Below are 24,314 nucleotides of genomic sequence, written 5' to 3'. Positions count from 1 at the left end.
GCCTAGGGTTCAGCTGACGAGAATGTCCAGGGATTGCAAGGGACTGATTGCACCCGATGCCCCGATGCCCCTTGTCCTTTGGAGAGGAGCCTGTCCTGTGATTAGAGGTGCGTGCCCCAGCCCTGTGCCTCTTCAGGACCCCGAGCCCCGGGCACCTTGATGGGTTGCAGTGATCTTTCCATGTGGTGTGACCGTGCACCTGGGGCAGCTTTCCTCTGCCTGCTTCCTGGGGCCTCTGGTCTCCAGGGATGGCCTCCAGGCTGGGCCAGCGTGTGGAACTCCCAGAGAGGGGCAGCCACTCTCCACACCTACAGCCAGGAGGGGAGAACCAGCCACTGTGGAGTCAATATGACCTTGCCATGGCATACACATGGGTGCCCCCAAACATGCCTAACCTGGGTGATCCCCTTCCTTTCCAAAGTGGTCCCTGTTCCAACCTCCCCTACAACTCTTCGCCCTCCCGAGCCATATATCGATGTCACCTTAGCAACCCAAGGACCTGGCCCAAGCCAGCACTCGTAAGAACTGGGTGCTTTCCTCGCATGACGCGGAGCTTGCTTTTCTGTGCAGGGAAGGAAGGAAGCATTGCCACTGTCCTGGGAAGGTGGGAGGGACAGGCGGCTGCCTCTGCCCAGTGCCACACGACCCTTTCATTTGTCGTGGTTGGATTCGATGCTCTCAGTAGAGGAAGACGGCTTTTTCCTTAAGTAAAGGCTCGTAACAGAAACCAGCAGTTCCCTGCCATCCCCTCTCACTGTACTAGAGCAGCTACTCGTAACTCCTCTGGCTGATTCTTCTGGATTTTATTTCAAATTTTTGAAAGCATGCTCCAACCTGTGTCTTCACTCTCCATCCTCGCCAGATCTCCCCCTCCACACAGGCTTCTCTGCAGGCAGGGGCAGGCTGATCCTAAAACCTACCCCAAAGTGCAGGTGTGTTACCTGTTCTGTGTATTATCTTTTCCCCGTGCTCAGCAGCATCGTGTTATGATCTAAGGTCTTACATTTTAAAGTAAAACAGTCTAATTTGTTTATCTTCCCCTTTAGGATTGGCACTCACTTTGTCTTGTTTAGGAAATCTTTTGATCCCAAAGTTTGGAAGCCTCATCTTTTGAACATGTTATAGTTCCATCTTCCATACTTATGTCTGTAGCAGCCCTTGCTTAAAAGACCGTCTCTCGGCTTCCCACAGCGCCTCTGCCAGCTCGCACCTGTTCTCACAAGAGTGGACTTTCTGCTGTGTCTCATCGTCAGTCCCTCCTCCACCCTACTTTGTAGTAGTTATTCTAGCTTTATAAAAAGGCTTCATTTCTGGAGTAGCACGTTCTCCCACTTTGTTCGCCTTAAAGAGTAACCTGCCTCCTCTTCTTGGCCCTCTAGAATTCCATATAAATTTCAGAATCATCTTTGCTCTAAATAAAAAAACTGTTGGAATTTTGGGATTTTAACCAAACTGTTCAAGGATAAATTTTAACAGAAGGTATAATCATGACTCTCATACAAACAGTGAACACATGTCAAAGATTTTATTAACTCATTACTTTCAACCAATGCAAATGAGGACTTGACCCACAGAGATTCACGTTCCCTGCCTGACAAAAACCATTTGCGTTCCGATGCGCAGGAATCGTGTCCGTCTGTGCCCAGGAAATGAGCACTTTGCCCACACCCTTCTCAGAGTTTAACTGTTCTTTCCGTGGAGTCGTAGAACAGCCTAATCAGAGACGAAGGCACACCCTCCTGGGGTCAGGTCGTCCCCAGGGGCTCTGGCATTCCAGTACCAGGACAATCAGAAATCTTCTCTTGCCTATTTCAAAGTCTTATATGATCTTTTCCTATAGAATCTGTAGATTTGGGACATCCCCTTTATTTATTGTTTCGATGCTTAAACACATATACACCCTGTCAGTGGGAAGACGGTGCTGCCCGTGAGAGGCCCCCACCACCACCATCCAGGAACTCTGGGTCTGCTTGGGTCCTGTGGAGGAGGGACTGGCTGGGGGCTCACATCCCATCCACAGCGTGATTCACACCTTCCCCCAGGGGTGGCTGTTGGAGCCCAGCCCAGTCCGCACAGCTGTTGGGATGCACTTCCTTCTTCTAGTCCTGACCACAGCTGCCCAGGCCTCATCAGGGACACACCTCCCATCAGTTCATCCTCAGCCCCGTTCCCAGAGCCCAGCTATCTCTCTGTCTATATCCTGGTTTTGTGCAATTTAAATAAAATAATGAAAAACCCAGGGAGTACTTGGCTCCATGCCCAGAGCACAAGAGGTGCCCTGAGGGCATCAGGTGTGGTAATGGAGCTTCTGATGGCACCAGGAATCCAGCCACCGGGACACTTTCTTTCTGGGGACCCTGTCCCAGTGGGGCCCACTTGCCTAACTGACAAGGGCCCCAGGACCTCAGATCTTCTCCTTTAAGGCCATCATTTATGAGAACATCCCGTCCTCTAAAACCCAGTGATGACGTGCAGGGCTGCTCCCCAGGCCCAGCTGTGAGGGAATGTGTGGAGTTAAATCTAGGTGTGAGGTAGAGGGGCTGGGAGATCCAGGCAGGTGTGAGGTGGAGGGGCTGGGAGAGCCGGGCAGGTGTGAGGTGGAGGGGCTGGGAGAGCCGGGCAGGTGTGAGGTGGGGGGGCTGGGAGAGCCGGGCAGGTGTGAGGTGGGGGGGCTGGGAGAGCCGGGCAGGTGTGAGGTGGGGGTGCTGGGAGAGCCGGGCAGGTGTGAGGTGGGGGGGCTGGGAGAGCCGAGCAGGTGTGAGGTGGGGGGGGCTGGGAGAGCTGAGCAGGAGTGCGGCCTCTCCAGCTGTGGGGGCTGTGGCACAGTGCAGTGTCCAGCCTGGGGATAAGGGGCAGCTTCGTGAGGATGGGGAAGTCTGGGATGGAAGCTGCTCAGAGAGGGACTCAGAGCAGGGCTGGGGTAGAAAAGTGGGAGGAAGGTGGCCCAGAGGTGGCCCAGCCCCAGGGGACTGGAGGTGGTCAGAGAAGAGGCAGGCTGGGGTGAGGGTGGGGTTCAGAGGCAGGGCCCTGCCCTGAGAGTCAGCAAAGCCAGTAGAGCTGGGGGTGCAAAGCGCTGCTGGGCCTTTGAGCCTGGGGCAGGACAGTGGCCTCCCAGGCCTGGCAGGAGCTGCAGGCAGAAGGAACAGCCGCCGACCCAGCTCACAAGGCCCCAGCAAGGCCAGGTGGGTGACAGAGGCCTCGGGTTCTCCCAACAAGAGACCTCAGCTACTATTACAGCTGAAAATATCGCACAACCTTGGTTCCTTACATCAGCCAAACATTTTGCTGTTTTTGTGGCCATAGCACAGGCTGGCACCTGAGTCCCAGAACATTCTGGTGTGGGATGCTCGGCCTCGCCAGGCCCTGAGTGAGGACACAGTGGGTCAGGGATGGATCTCTGCTGCAGGGAGCACCAGCCTCTGGCAGGAATCGATCTTTGCTCACAGTCAGACATGCTCCTTTGAGAGCCGTCCCGTGTTGGCCCCCACCCCCCGGTGTGGGCACATAGCCGTGGCCCTGGGAGGGTGATATCTGAGTCTGGGGACGGACAGGCCTGGGGATGGAGCACTGTGGATGAGGCCGGCCTGACTGGGACCCTGTGGGAGCTGGGGGTTTCTGTGCCTCCCTCGTCTACTTAGCACCACACGCGTGGCCACAACCCCAGCAAGAACGTGCTGTCTGAGGGCGCTGCTCCCACGGGGTGAACCTGTCCCACCAAGGTCCACCCTGAGGACAGTCACGTCTGGCAGGGCTGGTGAAGGAGGGAGGGTCTGAGAGAGTCCTGGGTGTTCAGCACACACTCAGGACCATCATCTGCTCTTCCCAAAATGGACCCCGTGATTCGAGGTTCTGCCTCCCTAACTCTGGCCAGCAAAGCCTGCTGTCTTTACTTTGGGTCCATTTTGTTCACTACTCAGTCCCTAGCACCTAGGGTAGGTGTTCAATAAATATTTGTTGAATGGATTTCATCAAGTGGTGGCCCATTTGCAAAGAGCACAGCACCCCCATTCTCCCAAAGGCCCAGAGTCAGAGGCCTCCCAGCCCCCCTGGTCGGCTCCCTGGCTTTTGGGACTCTGCCTGCCACCTGCCCCAGCACCCCAGCCTTGGCCCAGACACCAGCCTGACCATGGGTCTTCTGGGCCGAGGCTCCTGGGTGGCAAGGGCCCATCTCAGGGGCCCACTGGGCACCTCGGCTAGCCCTGGATGGGGAGAGACTGGAGGGGCCACACAGCAAGGCAGGGACTGGGCAGGGGCAGAAGCCCAGCCAGGCAGGGCCACACCTGCTCTCAGAGCATGGAGGCTTAACAGGCAAGCCCCCTGTCTTGTCCTGGGACCCTAAGTGCAGGCCTGGAAGTGTGGCACCTGGTGGGGGCTCAGGGTCTCAGAGAGGAAGCCAGGTGGAGGGGAGAGAGGAGAGGCCTGCAGGGTGGGGATGTAGGGGCCAACAGACACCCCAGACAAGCACAGTTGCTGCTGCCAGGGCAGGGCTGGGCACAGCAGGGCTGCAAGGCTGCACTCAGGGCTGGGCTGCTAGAGAAGCTGCTAGAGAACCCACGTTATCCAGCGGGTCAGGAACGCCCTCTCCCTGCCCAGAAGGTTGTGGTGGGTGGCACTGGGGTCAGAGCTGCCTCTGTGCTGGACACATCAGAATGCCTTGGCGAGGGAGCTCAGGAATCACCCACCGGCCCAGGGCCCATCATCTTCAGGCCCTAATGATTCCACTGTGCAGACCCCTTGATTTTACAGCAGGGGACCCTGGAGCCTCAGAAGGCTCCAGAGCCAAATCCTCGTCTGTAAGTGACCCACTCCATGCTCCAGGAGAAGCTGGGCTCCAGGAGAAGCTGGTGCTCCGGGAGAAGCTGGGCTCCCAGCGGCTTTCTTGGCCAAATTTCTGCTAAAGTCAGACGTGGAAGGCGTGAGGCACTTCCCACCCACAGGTATGCGATGACCATGCCAATGCCCCGTCCCCTGCACATCTGGCTGGTGACAGGCTCTGAGGACAGGGCCGAGCTAGGGCCCCAGGAGCAGCCATGTGGCAGATCTGTGCCATGTCATCACGGAGCCTGAGAGAGCTGTCTGGGTGCACGCAGCTACTGCACGCTCAGCACGTTTGCTAAAATACAAGCTCAGACTGTTGTTAAAGACTATAAATTCAAAGAATTACAGGCAAAAGCCAGTTTCTCCTTTCCCATAAAGATCTGTGATTTATAATACGGGTTCCTCCTCCCCCAGTTGTCTGGACAGCTAGTTAAAGTGGAATGCTAATGTACAGCAGTGATTAAAACCCCACACAAATATGGCTGTAAAAATGAGGTCAGTTTCTCCCCAAGTGCTATTTTGGGGGTGGGAGTGGGAGGAGTAGCCTGTCCTTGCTTTTCGCCTGGAGACCGGCGTCAGGTAAGTGGCCGAGAGCTTGTGCCAGGCCCTTGCTCTCTCATGGTGTTGCGCAGAGTCTGGGCATCAGTGTGTCTTCAAAACTGGCGTTGCCGAACGCAGCAGCAGCAGCTTCCTTTGAGCCCCAAGCCTGGCTCCCACACAATGCTTTGGTTTTGCTGAAAACCCCAGACTGTGATTTCCAGCCATCCACAGCCAGTTGCAGCATCGGCTTCTGGGGCCATAGCCTCGCCGCACAGGCGCTTGCCTTGCAAACGATGAGGGAGTCCTTGAGGTAAGGCCCCACCCTTGAGTAGCTGCCCACAGTCCTGGCTGTGGATGTCCAGAGACACCTGCTTGGGACGAGTTTGGGAATATTGAGAGCTTTTACAGTCTCAGGGCACAGCTGTGCCCACAGCAAAACTAACCCAGAACTTCCGGAGGGTGACGCCTGGCATCAAGGTTCGCTTTTCTTTCCATGTTGTGGATGTTGAGGAAACGTCTACAGAGAACAGGCTCAAATCTGAAGGAAATGCGTGATGCTCTGGGGGGGTGTGTCCACCGTGACCCAGCACTGGGGTGGAGGCCCAGCAGGGCTGCCCGTCCCAGCAGCACGCGTCCTGCTGCTGCTGCTGCTTTGCCCACCCCAGCGTGTCACAGCCGAGCCGGCCATGTCGCCTACATCCATTGCCACACTGTCATCTGTCTAACCCTGGCACATCACAGCCGAGCCGGCCGGCCGCACTGCACACATCCATTGCCATGTGGATCACGCGTCCCACCCTGGCAGATCATAGCCGAGCTGGCCGGCTGCGCCATACACGTCCATTGCCATGTGATCACACGTCCCACCCTGGCAGATCGTAGCCGAGCCGGCCGGCCGCACTGCACACATCCATTGCCATGTGATCATCCATCCCACCCTGGCACATCACAGCCGAGCTGGCCGGCCGCGCCATACACGTCCATTGCCATGTGATCACATGTCCCACCCTGGCACATCGCAGCCGAGCCGGCCGGCTGCGCCATACACATCCATTGCCATGTGATCACACGTCCCACCCTGGCACATCACAGCTGAGCCAGCCGCACCGCACATGTCCATTGCCACACGGTCACCCGTCCTGTGAGAGGCATTGGAGTCGTGTTCCACACGTGGCCGTCATATGAGCACTGGTCACATCCTGGGTGGCCACGTACATGCCTTTCTCTTGTGCATTCACGGGGCGAAGAGGGGAATTGCGGGGTGATGAGTTGAGCAGACGCTTTACCTCAAGACAGAAAAGCCACTCGGCTGGTGGGCAGAGCCCCACTTCACTCCACACCCTCGTCAGGGACAGTATCGCCACTTCTTTAGGAAAGCGGCAAGAGAGAGAGAGCTGGCCGTTCCGGTGCCCATCCGCATATCACCTTTCATAAGACACCGGCTCATGTCTTCCCCACCTCTAAGCCGGAGTATTCTTCTTCTCCCCGCTGACGGCTTCTCTCAGTTTGTGGCGGACCCAGTCATCTTCCTCATGCTGGTGTTGGATGAAAGAAGTTTGGCATTTTAAGGAAGCCCAATTTGTTGGTTTCTTTTGTGTGCTCTGTGTGTCCGGTTTGGACATCCTCGGCCCCTCCGAGGGCATGAAGGTGCCCCGTCTGTGTCGCTCAGATGCCTTATTGTTTTTCTCAACATTTAATTCTATAATTCATCCGAGTTCAGTTTTTGTGAATAGTATGAGATGGGGACATGTTCCCTGCTTGCCGTGTGGATATCCAACTATTCCAGGATCATTTTTCGAAGACTGTCCTCCTCCCCTGTGCTGCAATAGCACCTCGGTCATGTATCAAGTGAGCCCACAGCTGTGGGCTCTTTCCAGGCCCCGTTGCATTCTGCTGGTCTGTTACTCTGCCCTGCGTCATTAGTACCATGTCTTAGTTCTGACACTTTAAAGTACATCCTGACATCTAGTCGTCTAAGTTCTACAACTTCTTTCTCTTCTTCAAGATTGTTATTGCTTTTCTGTATGAAACTTAAATGAGCTTGTCAGTTTCCACAGAAAAACTGGCACCTTGAACCTTAACGAACCTGGTGTATTTACTGTTACATTTTCTCTTCTGTCAGCCATGTTTTGTAAATTTCAGTGTAGAGGTCTTATGTATCATTGTATCCTTGCTAAAATTATTCCTAAATATTTAATGCTTCATGCTGTTATAAATGGTCGGCTTTTCAAATTTTAAAATATTATTTTCCAATTATTTTTTGCTGCTATACAGAAATACAATTGATTTTTATATCGATCTATCCTGCAGCCTTGCTAAATGCACTTATTAATTCTAACAACTTGTTTGTATATTTTAAAAATATTTTCCATGTACACATAATCATGTTGTATGTGAACAAAGACAGTTTGGGGGGTTGTTTTTTTGAGAGATAGGTTCTCATGATCGTATCTCACTGCAGCTGTAAACTCATGGGCGCACGCGGTCCTCCCGCCTCACCTCCCAAAGTGCTGGGACGACAGGAGTGGCCACCATACGTCATCCCAAAGACAGTTTAAGTCTTCCTTTCCAAGCTCACACCTTTTGCTTTTTTCTTTGCCTTGATGCACTGTGAAGGCCTGCAGTGTAACTGTGAACAGAAGTGTTGAGAGTGACCACCCACCCGTCCTAATTCCCAGCTGCTGGTGAAAGTATCAGATATTCATTTCACCAAGTGTGATGTTAGTTGCAGGTTGGTTGGTTGGTTTTGCTTTTGTTTTTGTTGGGTTCTTTGACAATACTTTTTTTTTGTTTTTTCTGGACACAGTCTCGCTCTGTCACCCAGCATGTGGAGTGCAGTGGTATGATCACAGCTCACTGCAGCCTTGGCCTCCCAGGCTCAAGTGATCCTCCCACCTCAGCCTCCTTAGTAGTTGGCACTACAGGCACATGCCACCATACCTGGCTAAGTTTTAATTTTTTTGTAGAGACAGGGTCTCGCCTTGTTGCCCAGGCTGGTCTTGGACTCCTGGGGTCAACTGATACTCCTAAAGTGCTATGATTACAGGTGTGAGCCACTGCACTCTCCTGAAGTGCTGTGATTGCAGGTGTGAGCCATTGTACCCTCTTGAAGTGCTGTGATTAGAGGTGTGAGCCATTGCACTCTCCTGAAGTGCTGTGACTACAGGTGTGAGCCATTGCACTCTCCTGAAGTGCTGTGATTAGAGGTGTGAGCCATTGCGCTCTCCTGAAGTGCTGTGACTACAGGTGTGAGCCATTGCACTCTCCTAACGTGCCGTGATTACAGGTGTGAGCCATTGCACTCTCCTGAAGTGCTGTGATTAGAGGTGTGAGCCATTGCACTCTCCTGAAGTGCTGTGACTACAGGTGTGAGCCATTGCACTCTCCTGAAGTGCTGTGATTGCAGGTGTGAGCCTTTGCACTCTCCTGAAGTGCTGTGATTACAGGTGTGAGCCATTGCACTCTCCTGAAGTGCTGTGATTGCAGGTGTGAGCCTTTGCACTCTCCTGAAGTGCTGTGATTAGAGGTGTGAGCCATTGCACTCTCCTGAAGTGCTGTGATTGCAGGTGTGAGCCTTTGCACTCTCCTGAAGTGCTGTGATTGCAGGTGTGAGCCTTTGCACTCTCCTGAAGTGCTGTGATTAGAGGTATGAGCCATTGCACTCTCCTGAAGTGCTGTGATTAGAGGTGTGAGCCACTGCACTCTCCTGAACTGCTGTGATTGCAGGTGTGAGCCTTTGCACTCTCCTGAAGTGCTGTGATTGCAGGTGTGAGCCATTGTACTCTCCTGAAGTGCTGTGATTACAGGTGTGAGCCATTGCACTCTCCTGAAGTGCTGTGATTAGAGGTGTGAGCCACTGCACTCTCCTGAACTGCTGTGATTGCAGGTGTGAGCCTTTGCACTCTCCTGAAGTGCTGTGATTGCAGGTGTGAGCCATTGTACTCTCCTGAAGTGCTGTGATTACAGGTGTGAGCCATTGTACTCTCCTGAAGTGCTGTGACTACAGGTGTGAGCCACTGCACTTTCCTGAAGTGCTGTGATTACAGGTGTGAGCCATTGCACTCTTCTAAAGTGCTGTGATCACAGGTGTGAGCCACTGTGTCCAGCCAACATACTCTTCATCAGATTAAGAAAATTCCCTTGTATTCCTACTTTGCTAAGCATTTTTTTCGTGAATGGCTATGGAATTCTGTCAAATGCTTTTTATGCATAAATCAAAATGATCATTATTTTTTCTTTATTCTGTTGATGAGATGACACGTTAATCGGCTTTTAAGTATAAAATAAGCATTGTATTTTTGGAATAAATTTTACTGGGCCATGTTGTCCATTTTATATATAAGTATACACTGGATTTAGGATTTTTTTCCCACTTTTTATAATGTCCTTGCCAAGTTATGGTATCTAGATTTGGCTGGCCTCATAAAATGATTTTGGAAGTATTTTGCTTTTTCTATTCTCTCAGTGAGTTTGTTCAATGTAAGTATATTTCTTCCTTAAGTGTTTGGAAAATTCACCAAAGAAGCTATTTGGGTCAGGAGTTTTGTGACATATTTTTAAATTATGAATTAAATGTATTTAATAAATATAAACTTCAGATTTTATATTTATTTTTATGTTAAGTTTGGTAAAATAGATTCTTCAAGGAGTATGTTCAGTTCATACACATCTTCCCGCTTGTTGACATTAGACTTTTCTTTTCCCCCCCCGCCCCGAGACAGAATCTCACTCTGTTGCCCAGGCTGGAGTACAGTGGTGCCATCTTGGCTCACTGCAACCTCCACCTCCTGGGTTCAAGCAATTCTCCTGCCTCAGCCTCCCAAGTAGCTGGGATTACAGGTGTGTGCCACCATGCCTGGCTAATTTGTGTGTGTGTGCGTGGGTTTTTTTAGTAGAGACAGGGTTTCACCATGTTGGCCAGGCTGGTCTTGAACTCCTGACCTCAGGTGATCTACCTGCCTCAGCCTCCCAAAGTGCTAGGATTACAGGTGTGAGCCACCACGCCTGACTGCTTGCTAGACTTTTAATGAGAGCTGCTTGTTATCTATTCACTGTCTCTTGTTTCATTCCTGATGCTAAGAATTTGTGTTCTTTTCTCTCTGTTTTTTACTCTCGTCCCCCTGTTCCTTTTTTTTTTCCTCCCTCCCTCCCTCCTCCTCCCTCTCTCTACTCCTTGCCTTGGATGAGGTTATCCCATGGGGTTATCCAACCATTGTATGGGATTATCTCCTTTTGGTCAACATTTAGTGTTATTCCATTAGTAGTTACAGAGAAATATTAATATGTATCCTTAACTACATTCTATCATAAATTAGTAATTTTGCCATATACCCAAAATACAAGTACCTTATAAGGCAATAGGTCAATCCCATTTACCCACTTCTCCGATTATTGTCATATATTTTACTTTGACACATGTCATAAGCCCCCAAAGAAATGGCTTTTACTGTTGCCATAAGCAGCCAATGGTCTTTTATATTTATATCTTCACAAGTTCTCATCTGCAGTCTTTTCCCTTCAGCCTGAAAGATTCCCTTTAGAATTATTTGCATTGTGGGTGTATTAACAAAGGATGCTCTCCACTTTTGTCTAAGGGCATCTTGACTTGCCTTCATTTTCCAAGGATGTATTCATTGAGCCTGGAACTCTCACATTGTCAGGCATTTTTCTTAGCACTCAAAAGATGTCCTGCCAGTGTCCTCTGATTTTGTTAGTTTCCTTTGAAAAGCCAGCCGTCGCTCTTAGAGGTGTTGCTTCAGGCAATGTGTCTTTTTTCCTGTCTACTTTTAAGATATTCTCTTTAACTCTGGTTTCCATCAATTTCCCTATGATGTGTCTAGGTGTGTTTTTGTAATTTAAAAAAAAATACTGCTTGGGGACAGCTGAGCTTCTTGAATCTGAAGTGATGTCTTTCCCCAGATACAGAACATTCTTGACCATTATTTAGTCAAACATTACTTCTCCTCCTTTCTCTTTCTGGGATTCCAATCACATGTATATTAGACACTTTGACTATAGCTTACAGTTTTCTTGAGCTCTATTCTGTTTTATTTTTCTGTTTTTCCTTTTGTGCCTTGGTTGGATATTTTCTATCATTTTATCTTGGGTTTGTGATTTTACTGTGTCCAGTCTGCTTTGAAACCTTTGTAATGAATTTCTAATTTTAGACCTTGTATGTAGGATTTGAGTGCCTACTTAATTCTTTTTAAGAATAGATCCTGATTCTCATTTGAATTACTGCATTTTAGTCATTTTATTATCTCTGTTAGAAAAATATAATGTGTTAATTACATTAGTTTTAGTGAGTTAATTACAACGATTTAAAAAGTTCTTATCTGCTTACTTCAATACCCTCACCATCTCTGGGTCTGTTTCTATCAATCACAATTATTTTTTAAGTTCTTATTGACTAGTCATCTTTTGATTTGTTGCCATAGAGTTAGCTTCATTATTGGTTATTTTTTCCTGCTTCTTCACGTGTCTAATGATTTTCATTAAATTCTTGGCACTGTGGGTGCACATGTCTAATGATGCTCGTTATATTCTTGGCACTGTGGGTGATGTGTTGTGAGGCTGAGCATTGTTATTGTTGTCTTAAGAATGTTGAGTTTTGTTCAAGCAGACAGGTACTGACCAGCAGATTACCTGGATCCTTTTGAGGTGTGGTTTCAGGCTTTGTTAGGTAAGGTCTGTTTAGTTTTCTCTTAATATGAAGTTTTTACTCCTAGGACATTGTCCTGCCCCTGGGAGTGTAACCTTTGCAGGGTCTAGAGAAATCACTATGATCTTCTATTCTGTCTGAGCTTGAATTGCAATGTCTCCACAGCCATGTGCAACCACTTACATTTCTACTAACCGTTCAGATTCTCAGGAACTGTTTCCTGCAAGGCTTCTGGGAGTCCTGCCTTGCACATGTACAGCTTAGCAGGGGACCAAGGACCTAAGGGAATCCTTAGTCAGATCTTTGTCATTCCTTTTCTGCCATTCCCTCCTCCACTCTCCAAATCCCAGCTGCTGTAGTAGCCCCAACCAAATTCTAATCTTAGTTTCCTGCAACAAAAGAGGCCTCTGCGGCTTGGGGCTCTGTTTCCCAGGAGAGAGGTTGCGAGAACACCCTCAGGGAAAACGTTAGGGGAGGTGGGACCCTGTGATGAGAGGCACTGATCTACAGGCTCAGGGATCTGCCTGTGAACAGCGGCCACAGGGGCTGTGACGCTGTGTGTCCGGGGCCCTGTGCTGACAAGCACTGATTTCCTTGTCTCCTTCTCCTGCCCCTGTGTTGTGTACCCTGTTCAGCTTCTAGAGTTGTTCACCGCAGAAGGGTAAGTCTAATGCCAACTACCCCATCATGTCTGGAACCAGAAGTTTCTGGGCATCAGTCTTTTTTTTTTTTTTTTAAGAGAAAGCTTCTTAGGTGATTCCAGCACGAGACCACTGGGCTTGGGAACCACCTTCTCATGGTGCTGGCAGATTATCCCATGATTGAGGGGGACCTGGACATTCTGTCTAGAGAAAAATTCCCAAGGGTTAATTCCCAGACATGCAGTAAGTTCTGGTGTCTCTGGGACACCAAGGGGCTTGGGCTCCTAAAATGTCACATTTCCCTCATCTTACAAGCTCTCCTACCCCACCAGAGGCTGAGGGAGGCTTGGCTGCCTCTTCTAGCACCTCCAACCGCCCCCCTGCCTCCCCCCACCATCCAGGTCTCTGCTTTCTCACAGGGAATCACAGGACCAGGCTCTGTATCTCATCTGTGTATTTTTTCCCATCTCCCCCACCCATTCTAAGCTCTTGGGAGCTGGGTGATGGAGGTCCTTCCTTCTCTCATCAACACCCTCTGTGCTAGGAAAACAAGCCCCAGCTAGGACAAGGCACATCTTCTTCCTTATCTCTAGCACATCCACTGGGAGCAGCAGCCTTTTCTGTCTCACAAGGCGCATTCGTATGCTCAAGTCACCACCCACGGAACCAAGAGTCGATGAGGAGGGAGGGCTCCCCTGAGGCGCAGACCCCTCTGGAGAAAGAGGTGATATGAGTGGCACCCGCCAGACATGAGGGCTCCCTGCACAGGCCCAGTCTTTGGAAGGAGTCCTGGCTCCATGGGCCCGGGGTCAGGAGACCTGCTGGGGGGTCGCAGGTACTCTGCCAACACCTTAGGCAGTCACCTGTCTGCAGCACTGAGGCATGGTCAGCCCAGTTGGGAGCAGCCACAGCTGCCAGTGACTATGCTGGGGATGACGACGTGCCCTGTGTAGTGAGCGTGCTTCATGGGCGTGGCGGGACACACGCATGCAGGGGCCTCAGCACTGTGGGGCAGTGGTGAGATCATGTCTGTGGGCTTCACAGTCAGCAGGGAGGCTTGTAAAATGCAGCTTCCCAGGCTCCACCCTAGAGGTTCTAACTGCACATCTGGGGGGCTCAGGGACCTGGCCATGGACAGCTGTCACAGGTGGCTGTGATGCTGCGTGTCGGGGCCCCGTGCTGAGACACACTGTGGGGCATACCTGGGGGCAGGCGGGTCAGGGGCAGGCAGAGTGGAGGGGTATCGTCTCTCCTCCAGCCCCAGCATCGGCCTGCACACCCGCTGCCCTGGAGACCACTATCCCAAGGGCTTCTCTCCAGTTTCCAGGCATCCTCTGCAGCTGGGAGTGAGGGGGTCCTGGTAAAAGAAAATCTTGTTTGAGTCTGAGAGTGTGAGCACCAGGCCGCAGGCACAGCTGCTGATGGACATGCTCTTATTTCACCAGCCGCCTTCCCACTAACTGACTGTGTTGCCTCTTTCAGTGTTGCTGTGTGCAGAGAAGATGGGGATTTAGCAATTAAGGATTTCTTTTCTTCTGTTCAGCTCATCACTTGCTCCATCTGGGCTAATTAGACGTCTCCTTTCTTTGTTTCCAAGCTAACTTCAGCAATAGCAGATTTATTAGCTTGTTTAAACCTCAAACAATGAGTAAAGCAGCAAGATATCCCATTCTGCTCTGTTGTTCGAAAATATATTTCAAACTGAGCTGTTCATCCCCGAAGACCTTGTCTTCTCGTAAATCTAGTGCCGTGGATAATGACGTCCAAAGTGCCGAGCGTGTCTGTCTGAAGAGTGGGGGGCCGTCGGGTCGGCTGTGCTGCGTTCTGGCTGGCGCATCCCTGCCCGGAAGCAGGCGGGGGCTTGCAGGCTGCGGCTGCTGTATCCCTGGAAGGAATGGCTTCTTCCCTTTGTGGGTTGAGCACAAAGCGTCGCGTTGTAGGGAGGGTGGGGAGGGCTGCCGACCCCTCACAGCCACTGGCGGGCAGACGTCCTGCACACCCCTGGGCTGCCGTCTCAACCCGAAAGCCCCGGCTCGCAGCCAGATTAATGAGCAATGTGGTGCCGCCTGAAGACAGCTGTGTGGGGTCCCAGCCTTTTAGTCATACCCGGAAGCATGGAGGGGCGGTGTCCAAAGACCACAGTGATGCCCCCACATTGCACAACCTTCCCCTGGGGGTGGGCCCGGGCTGGGGAAGGAGCAGCGCTGGCTTTCAGGCCAGGGTTTCTGTTCCCCAGGGTTTCCCCTGCCTGTTTAGAGAAGAATCTTGCCCATGACACCTTCCTGTTGGCAAAGTGTGGGTAACTCGGGCGTCCTCCTCTCTCCAACCTACGGCACAGGCAGGAGCTGGAAGTGTGGGTAACTCGGGCGTCCTCCTCTCTCCAACCTACGGCACAGGCAGGAGCTGGAAGTGTGGGTAACTCAGGCGTCCTTCTCTCTCCAACCTACGGCACAGGCAGGAGCTGGAAGTGTGGGTAACTCGGGTGTCCTCCTCTGTCCAACCTATGGCACAGGCAGGAGCTGGAAGTGTGGGTAACTCGGGTGTCCTCCTCTGTCCAACCTACGGCACAGGCAGGAGCTGGAAGTGTGGGTAACTCGGGTGTCCTCCTCTGTCCAACCTACGGCACAGGCAGGAGCTGGAAGTGGCTTCCGCCGACTCTGCTAGACAACACCACCCCCATGTGCACCCAGGGCCCCAGCGGGACAGCACCGAATGGGGTGCCGTGCCAGAGCACACAGAGTCTGGGGACCGTCAGGAAGGAGTCCCCTGCTGGCAGCAGCTCTGTGTAGCCGGCTGAGCCAGGGCCTGATGGGAGCCGAGGTGTCGTGCCTCAGCCTAGGGCCGGGGCTCCTGCTCTCCGTCCGGGGCTGGGGCTCCTGCTCTCCGTCGTGCCTCAGCCCAGGGCCGGGGCTCCTGCTCTCCGTCCAGGACGCTCCGCTCTTGCTTCCGGTCTCAGAGCCCAGCCTGGCAGGGCTGCGCTGGTTTCTATGGTAACTGCAGATCCATGTCCTGCCGCCTGTGTGATTGTGTTCTGTTCTCCTTGTAGATGGAGGAGATAAAATTTAAAGACAGAGCAGTCTTCGTGCTGGAGAGAGAGTTAGGGGTTCAAGCCGGGCATGCTCAGAGACTGCAGCTCCAAAAAGAGGCTCTAGATGAGCAGCTGTCCCAGGTCCGAGAGGCCGACCGGCACCCGGGCAGCCCCAGACGGGAACTTCCTCATGCAGCCGGTGCAGGAGACGCTTCAGACCACTCGGGAAGCCCTGTAAGCACCTCCCAGGCCCGCTGGCCCACCCCGTGTCACAGACCCGGCCACGTGGCTGCATGGCCCTGCATGGGCCACTCCCCCAGGAGACCAGAGCCCGAGTCGAGCCAGCACCCTCCTGCCTGGGCACCTCCCCACCCAGCCTGGCCCTAGGTGCTCAGCTTCTCTGGCTCTGGCCCGGAGGGCTGGTGGATTCATCTCCTTCCTTCCTGTCAGCATAGCATCGGCCCCAGCCCTGTCACCCTCCCGTGGGCCCCGGCCTCAGGCTTCTGCTGCAGTCCATGGCACTTGCTGGCCCAGGGTCTGGCCCTGGGTTGGTGGGAGGAGGCTGTGCTGGGTATGCGCTGCCGCCATCTCCAAGCACACGGCCTCTGCCTCTGGCCCGGGAAGGCTGGCACATAGGCTCCCTGCCCACCGTGTGCCCAGCTGGCCCCTCGAGGGTGATTTCTGTCACTCGCATCACCAGTCACCCTCCCACCCGCTTCTCATGTGATCATGCCACTCTCTGCTCCTCCCTGGGCCGCTCTGCCGTGTGGGGTCTGCCGACCACCCCCGGCTGAGCTCCACCCGCTTCCTCGCTGCTGCTCTGCACTCACATCCTTGTCGTGGTTCTGGGACACCCTGGGGTATCTGAAGTCCAGGGACCCTCCAGCTGGTCCTTCTGGGTCTTTGACCCCGAGCCTCTCCTGCACCTGTTGAATGAGGAACTCGAGTCGGGCCCAGGACCATCCTGGATGCTGCTTGTTCGCTTTGAGGACAAAACTGTGTGTGAGCTGAGCCGGTCCTAGGACAGCGATATCTCAAGAATAGAAAATATTATTTTAAGATCTCATTCAGACGGCTTCGTTGAATGAGATCCAGCCCCTCCTGCTGGTGTGTGGTAGACTACGGCATTCACTCCAGAGAGATTTGAAACTGGATTCAAACGTTTCCACCGATTTTTGAGTGAAGTTCCAGGGGTCCCAAAAGTGGCCCTTTAGAAGTCCCATTGAGGGAGATCACCTCTTTTGAAAGTCTCCAACAAGTGTCTTTCCTGTGCTCATGTCATCGTACCAGAGAAATCCCGCCCCTCCGGGCAGGGGACACACCCTCCTGAAGGGGCAGCAGCAGGGGCCAGGCAGAGGGCTGGGAGCTGGCCGGCGTCTTTCTGGCATCACCTACACTCGCGGTTTCTGCATTTGCACGTCCCCGCCCTCTCCATCTGCATACTTGTAGACATGTCTGCTCCTTTTCGTTATTTTACTTTATGTTATCTTAAAATAGTTGTTGTGTTTGAGGCAGGGTCTCTTGCTCTGCCCGTCGGTTCTGTCACCTCACGCAGTTGCAGTGACCACGGTGCTAGGCTGGGTGCCTTTCCCCTGGGGGATCCGAACCTTCGCGGCAGCCTTGTGGAGGCAAAGGCGCTCGTCCCGCGGCAGGGTTTTGGTTCCTGTAGCGTGCTGGGATTTGCAAAGGCTTCCCAGGCCTGTGTGTAGGAACAGTTATTTGCAGTTGATTTTTGTTTTAGGAACAGCAGTTGGATGAAAAAGATGCCCGGCGCTTCCAGCTTAAAATTGCAGAGTTAAGTGCGATTATCCGCAAACTGGAGGACCGCAACGCCTTGCTGTCAGAAGAGAGGAATGAGCTGGTGAGCGGGGGCGGGGGCTTCTGGCTCCCGGGGGTTTGTGACTGCGGAGGTAGGGACCTGGGGGGAGTTCACTTTCAAAATTCCTGTGAAAAGGAGTGGTGGTTGCAGGGATCGGCCTTGCATCTAAGTCTCCTGTGTTCCAGTTGAACTTTATTAGCAAAAACAGATAGGGGCCACATTTACCCCTCAAGGGCTGGTTGACTAACCCCTGCCCTGCGTTACTGGGGACGGAAGCCTTCTCTGTTCTGTAGATGATCTAGGATGTGCAGACACGGCCCCTCGGGGTTGTCACCATTGGTCCTTATAGCCACTGAGATTTCAGGGTAACTCGAGATCCTGGAGGGTGCGTGAGCTGTCACGTGTCTGCAAGGGTCCAGTGGGCTGGGCAGTTTTACCACAGCCCTTCTTGGCAAAACAAAGCACTGGCTCCGGACTGCTGGTCTTCATCTTCATTCCCATCTGTCAATGGGACGGGACTCACCCGCCCCGGACGCCGAGCCCAGCCCTGAGCTTGGGTTCACCTGGGCGTTGGGCGAGTGGGCGCCACTTGGAGGCATGGACTTGCCAAATAGTGGGCTGGGAACTGCGTTGTTGCAGCCCAGGCTCTGGTCAGTCTGCAGACTCTGTGTGGAGACCTGCCACTTAAAGAACAATCGTAATTAATTTTGTCTTTCAGTTAAAGCGTGTAAGAGAAGCCGAGAGTCAGTACAAGCCACTGCTGGATAAAAACAAGCGCCTCAGTCGGAAGAATGAGGATTTGTCTCATGCTTTACGCCGAATGGAAAACAAGTTAAAATTCGTCACCCAGGAGAACATAGAAATGGTGAGGGGGTCGGGGGCTCCGTGGGGCCACGGCCGCACGCGCGCTCCAGGCAGCAGCCCCTCCCTTCTCCATGCGAGATTTAGTGTGACAGCTAGTCCCAGGCAGACGATCAGGCCTTCTGCTGGAGTCTGGCCTCACGCATGTTTGAGGGCGAGCAACCGCCAAGCCCAGCCCTGGGGAGGGGAGCCTTGAAGGAGCCCTTGACCGTGCAAAGGACGCGGCTGTGGGGCATCCCCTCCCCAGGCCCGTTTGCCCACGTCTCACTTGAGGGCCTGGAACAGGCCGCCTCCAATTCGGAAAATCCCAGGCGAAGGTAGTAAGAAGCTGCAGGGTCCCGGCTGTTGGGGAGGAGAAGAGGCCTGGCACATAGCACCGAGTAGGAGTCAGGGGTGGGAGGTCTCTGCTCTGCCAAGGCCACGAGCCAGGAGTGGGGGGCCGTCAGCCAGTGTCACTGCGTTTCCCTGCCCTGAAGACCCTGAAGGCCATGAAGCCAGAGTTTACCCAACGAGTAATTCAGCAGGACGTGGAGGAGAGGCGCCCTCCATACCCCTCTCTACGGAAGCCCCCTTCTTTTCACACTGAGTTAAAGTCAGGAGGGATTTGGGAGCGGTGGCCAGGTGGGAAATGGGCACAGACAACCCAGTGTCAGCTTCAGGGCTCTGAGCGATCCCCTCCAGCCATGCGTTCTGGGAGACCAGCAGGGCCCATCTGTGTCCGTTCGGGCTGCACACACCTGCTCTTGCTGCGGGACTGGGCCTACGCGTGGCCTCCTTTCCCCAGGGCCTCACAGCTGGGCTGTGCTGAGGCCTGAGCAGAGACCACCAGCCGGGCAGCTGAGAGTGGGCAGCGCGGGTTGAGGGAGAACCACCTGCCCACTGTGCTCAGCCAGACCCCTTCACCCCCCAACTTGTGGTGTGGGCTGCTTGGCGTTTCAGAGACAGAGAGCCGGAATCATAAGGAGACCCAGTTCCTTGAACGACCTTGATCAAAGTCAGGATGAGAGAGAAGTCGATTTCTTGAAGCTTCAGATTGTGGAGCAGCAAAACCTCATAGATGAACTATCTAAGGTACCTGGCGGGCTGTTTGCCGCGGCACCATCCTCTGGCTCCCAAGGGGCTTGGCTAACAGGGGCCCTTAGCAGTTCTGTAACGTGCTGTCTTCCTTTCCTAGACCCTTGAGACCGCCGGCTATGTGAAGAGCGTGTTAGTAAGTACGGTCAGCGCCCGCCTCCCCCGCCCCCGCTCTCCACACAGTCACCCGTGGGACCCGTTCTGTGCCCAGGGCTCCTCACAGACCAGACAGAAGCGGCCGCGGCAGCCTTTCGGGTGGATTTTGTTGTTGCAGTGCTACCTGGCCAAGGCCGTGCACGGGTGGCTGATGCCCTTCCTAGTGGGTCAGACAGGAGCTAGGGATGCCCACTGATGCCCTAGTTGAGATGGCACCAGCTTGGGACGATCGTGTTTCTGAGTTAATGGCCAGGGTCAGATGGCTGCCCTTCTCTGGCTGCTCACCCCACCATGCATTTCTCCCTGGCCAGCACAGACAGGCAGCCGCAGCCCAAGAGGTTCACCATCACGGCCATGAAACCACAGCATGGGTTCCCTGGAGAGCAGCAGGACCCCAGTCTCCTTAGTATTTTGAGGGCGTCAGTCCCCACACAGATGTGGATGCCACCCCTGCAGGGTCCAGAGGGGCCGTGGTCCTAAGTCCCTTCCAGCTTCCCACAAATCTGTGACCCTCAAGTCATCTGCCCCGTGTGGCCCCCAGATGCATTCAGAAGGAGGGGCTGGTGGACGATTGAGCAAGACAAGCTCAGAGCCCGCCTCACTGGGGAGCTGCCCATGTCACCCTGGAGACATGAGCTCCCCAAGCAGCAGAGCTGGAGCTAGGGCCTCCCACTGTGGTGTGGGGACAGCCAGCCCGGACACCATTTTCCCTGTCATCCAAATGATGGGACGGGGGCAGTAAACTGTGGACTGAAACTGATGGAGCTCTTCCACCACTTACACAACCTCTTCAACTGACTTCTGCAGGAGCGGGACAAGCTGTTAAGATTCCGGAAGCAAAGAAAGAAAATGGCAAAACTTCCCAAGGTAAGGAACAGCTCACCAGCACGTGTGGAGAGGATGCCAGGTGTGTGTGCAGAGGACTGAGCCCGCGTGTGTGGAGAGCGCGGGTGTGTGTGGAGAGGACACCCAGAGGGTGTGCAGAGGACCGTGCCTGCGTGTGTAGAGTACGCTAGTACACTGGGTGTGTGTGCAGAGGACTACACCCGCGTGTGTGGAGAGCGCTGGTGTGTGTGTGCGGAGGACCGTGCCTGCATGTGTAGAGAGGACTGAGCCCGCATGTGTGGAGAGTGCCAGTGTGTGTGCAGAGTACCATGCCCGCGTGTGTGGAGAGCGCTGTTGTGTGTGTGCAGAGGACCGTGCCCACATGTGTGGAGAGCGCTGTTGTGTGTGTGCAGAGTACCGTGCCCGCGTGTGTGGAGAGCGCTGTTGTGTGTGTGCAGAGGACCGTGCCCGCGTGTGTGGAGAGCGCTGTTGTGTGTGTGCAGAGGACCGTGCCCACATGTGTGGAGAGCGCTGTTGTGTGTGTGCAGAGTACCGTGCCCGCGTGTGTGGAGAGCGCTGTTGTGTGTGTGCAGAGGACCGTGCCTGCGTGTGTGGAGAGTGCCAGTGTGTGTGCAGAGTACGCCGGTGTGTGTGTGCAGAGGATGGTGCCCGCGTGTGTGCAGAGTATGCTGGTGTGTGTGCAGAGGACAGCGCCTGTGTGTGTGGAGAGTACACCAGGTGTGTGTGCAGAGGATGGTGCCCGCGTGTGTGGAGAGTACACCGGGTGTGTGTGCAGAGGATGGTGCCCGCGTGTGTGGAGCGTACACCGGGTGTGTGTGTGTGGAGAGTACACCGGGTGTGTGTGCAGAGGACTGCGCCTGCGTGTGTGGAGAGTGCTGATGTGTGTGGAGAGCGTGCTGGTGCATGCTTAATAGGAGTCAGTCTTTGGAGATGAAAAGAAAATTTTTATTATTTCTAAAAATTGTTACTGTGAAATGACCAAAATAAGACCCAAAGTAAATACTCTGTTCATCAGTTTTAGTAAACTTGTTTCTTTCAATTTCCAAGAGAAGATAGGAATTGGTAACAAACGTACCAGCAACACTAGCAATGAAGAGGTGGCAGCTCTGGCGTCCTCACTGCCCGTGTAGGTCCGAGTCCCCACGACCCGTGGGATGCATGGCTCTGAGGACGGGCGGCTGTGGCGGCTCACACTCACCCATCCTGGCTGTGGCACACACCCCACACTCGCCTGTCCTGCCATTCACCATCCTCGGCCACTCCTACAGGCTGCAGCAGCCTCATCCACAGGCCCCACAGGGCAGACCCACGTCCCCGGAAATGTGAACGCCTGTCATTTCTCTACAGTAGAATCCTTTGTGATAAACCTATGTGTTTTATTAAGGGAGCCTTTGGAGCAGCTGCCCAAGCACCTAACTCATCTCCTGCTTTATGTTGAGTGTGTCTGTGTGTATGTGTGTGTGTGTGTGCATTTATGTATATGTATGTGTGTTTACGTGTGTATGTATGTGTCTATGAGTGTGTAGATGTGAATGTGTGTCTGCATATGTGTGTGTGTGAGAGTATGAGTGTGTGTGTGTGAGAGAGATTGTGAGAGTGTGTGTGTATGTGAGTATAAGTGTGTGTGAGAGTGAGAGTATGTGTGTGTGTATGTGAGTGTGTATGAGTGTGTGTGAGAGTATGTGTGTGTATGAGTGTGTGAGAGTGTGTGTGTGAGAGTGTGAGAGCATGTGAGTGTGTGTGTATGTGTGAGAGTGTGTGTGTGTGTGTGTTGCTTTTCTGCAGTCAGCAGTGTTTGCTGTTAGGTTGTTAGATGCTCCTTGGTCACAAACCCTTGCCCTCTGAAAGGTGGGGAGGAGGAGCTGTCCCGGCCCTCCCTGCTCGGGGCCCCTCTGGGATGTGGACGTGTCCAGCAGATGCCTTGGCCCTGCGAAGGGAGGACACAGGGTATGGGGAGGCACACAGGACAGGGGCCAGCGGTTGGCAGGGGGTAGGAGAAGCCGGTGGCCTTGGGGTCCCAGAGGGAGTTTTGCTGGAAAGTCCTGGCAGAAGAACTGGGAGGAGACCTGGAGGCCACCTTGGCTACGGCGGAAGGGACTGAGAAGATGGCAGGCTTTGCGTTTTGTAACACTTCTAAACCCAGATGAGGAATCTTGCGATTCTCGAAAGCAAGGGTGAGGGGACCCTAAGGATGCAGACATCAGGGTGAACCTGGGGGGTCCCCGAAGGCAGGGCCTCTCACACCAGCTGGCGGAGGATCCTGTTTTTGTTTTTATTCCAATCAGTCAAGGGCTGAAACTTTAAAAAATAGAACAGAAATGCATCACTGGGAATGAGATCACACAGAGAAGGCACCCACCATCAATTCCATTATCCTGGGCACCACCCTCAGGAAAGTGCAGGGACGGCGCCCCCTGAAGGGCCTCATTCCCCACCACTGAGAGCAGGTCCAGGACCTGCTCGCCCACGGGGCTCCAGGCCCCTCTCCCACCTGCCCCGCCAGCCTTGCCATAGAGCCCCCTCACACCCAGGCCACCTCCTCGGCCTGCACCAGGACGGCCGGGGACAGAGATGGGAGTGTGTTGCAGGGCGGGGCTGTGGCCCCCACCGTTGGGCAGCAGGAGGAGGAGGCGGGTGAAGGCAGCTGTGCCTGGGTCTGGTTTGAACTGACATGTTGCCTCTCGGTCACAAGCCGGTTGTTGTGGAGACCTTCTTTGGATACGATGAAGAGGCCTCCCTGGAATCCGACGGTTCCTCCATCTCTTACCAAACAGACAGGACGGACCAGACCCCGTGCACCCCGGATGACGACTTGGAGGAGGTAACGAGGGTCTCCTGCTGGGTCCTGGGCTTGGAGGAGGTAATGAGGGTCTCCTGCTGGGTCCTGGGCTTGGCTGGGCGTGGGCTGCCAGCTTTTCACAGGGAAGCCCTTGGCAGCCCTCACTGGCACTGACCCGCTGATAGCTGGCTTGGACGTGGTGAGAAGCTCCGATGACGTGGCTCAGGGTGTGGGCTGAGGCCCGCTTCTTGCTCCCATGAAGGCCAAACCTTGCCTCCTCCTGCCATTGAGCCTCCGCCCCTTCTGCACAGGGGTACGGTGAGCTCTCCCTTCTTAAGGGGCCTCCCCAAGAGGGTCCGAACCACTCTTCAGGGCGTTTGGTCCCAGTGCCAAAAGCACATTAGGGTGAGAGGGGTGTTGAGCAGGAGTTTTCTTTCTGATAACAGCACAGGCGTTTCTGCCCACCAGCCCCTTCTTCCGGAAGGACGGCTACCCTCAGGTCCAGGCAGCCATTTCAGCACCACGTCGGAAGCTAGGACTTGGCGTTGTGGGACGCAGGCCCTGTGGCCGTGGGACAAGGAGTGGGGTCCGCAACCAATGGCACAGCCATGGATTGGGCCTCCCTTGGCAGACCCTGGAGGGCGGCCCAGTGGCCACAGACCTGTTGAGGGACCTGAGACGTTCTCGCACAGCCTCAGGTGCAGGGTGGGGCAGGGGAACTGGGCCAGGCCGAGGTTTCTGGGCTCAGTCACTCCTGGACATGGCCAAGCCTTTCAGCCCCGGGGGCCCACTGGGACCCTTTGAAGGCCAGGCTCACCTGTCTTCTCCCTGGGGTGGTGGGGGGCACTGCAGCTAGCAGGGCGAGCCTGCAGGAGTGCGCCTGGGAGGAGACGTGCTGCCTGGGGTACTTTACACCCTTTACAAAGCCCAGCTTTCTTCCCAGGACGCATTTCAGCAGAGCAGAGCGTATGCAGGCCTGGTTGGTAACGGAGAGTCTGCTGGGTCAGGGCAGCCTGGCTGGCAAGCAGGAGCCCCAGCTGAGCCCCTGGCCATGGCCACCAGCCCAGCAGTCTCACCCTGGCCTCGGCCGT

The 24,314-nt window shown here is 54.0% G+C and overlaps 1 protein-coding gene across 1 annotated transcript in view; it reads left to right on the top strand.

Moving 5' to 3' along the window:
- The window catches only part of LOC105470927 (Janus kinase and microtubule interacting protein 3), a 158,078-nt gene that overhangs the window by 80,192 nt on the left and 53,572 nt on the right, over positions 1-24,314 (top strand). Inside the window, 7 exon segments of the mRNA XM_071068899.1 lie at positions 15,707-15,922; positions 17,430-17,549; positions 18,226-18,372; positions 19,308-19,439; positions 19,543-19,578; positions 20,406-20,465; positions 23,137-23,265. Coding sequence (XP_070925000.1) covers positions 15,707-15,922; positions 17,430-17,549; positions 18,226-18,372; positions 19,308-19,439; positions 19,543-19,578; positions 20,406-20,465; positions 23,137-23,265 — 840 coding nt within the window.

This window comes from Macaca nemestrina, chromosome 9, assembly GCF_043159975.1.
Source record: "Macaca nemestrina isolate mMacNem1 chromosome 9, mMacNem.hap1, whole genome shotgun sequence".
NCBI classification, from domain to species: Eukaryota; Metazoa; Chordata; class Mammalia; order Primates; family Cercopithecidae; genus Macaca; species Macaca nemestrina.
This window is presented reverse-complemented; position numbering and strand designations above follow the sequence as displayed.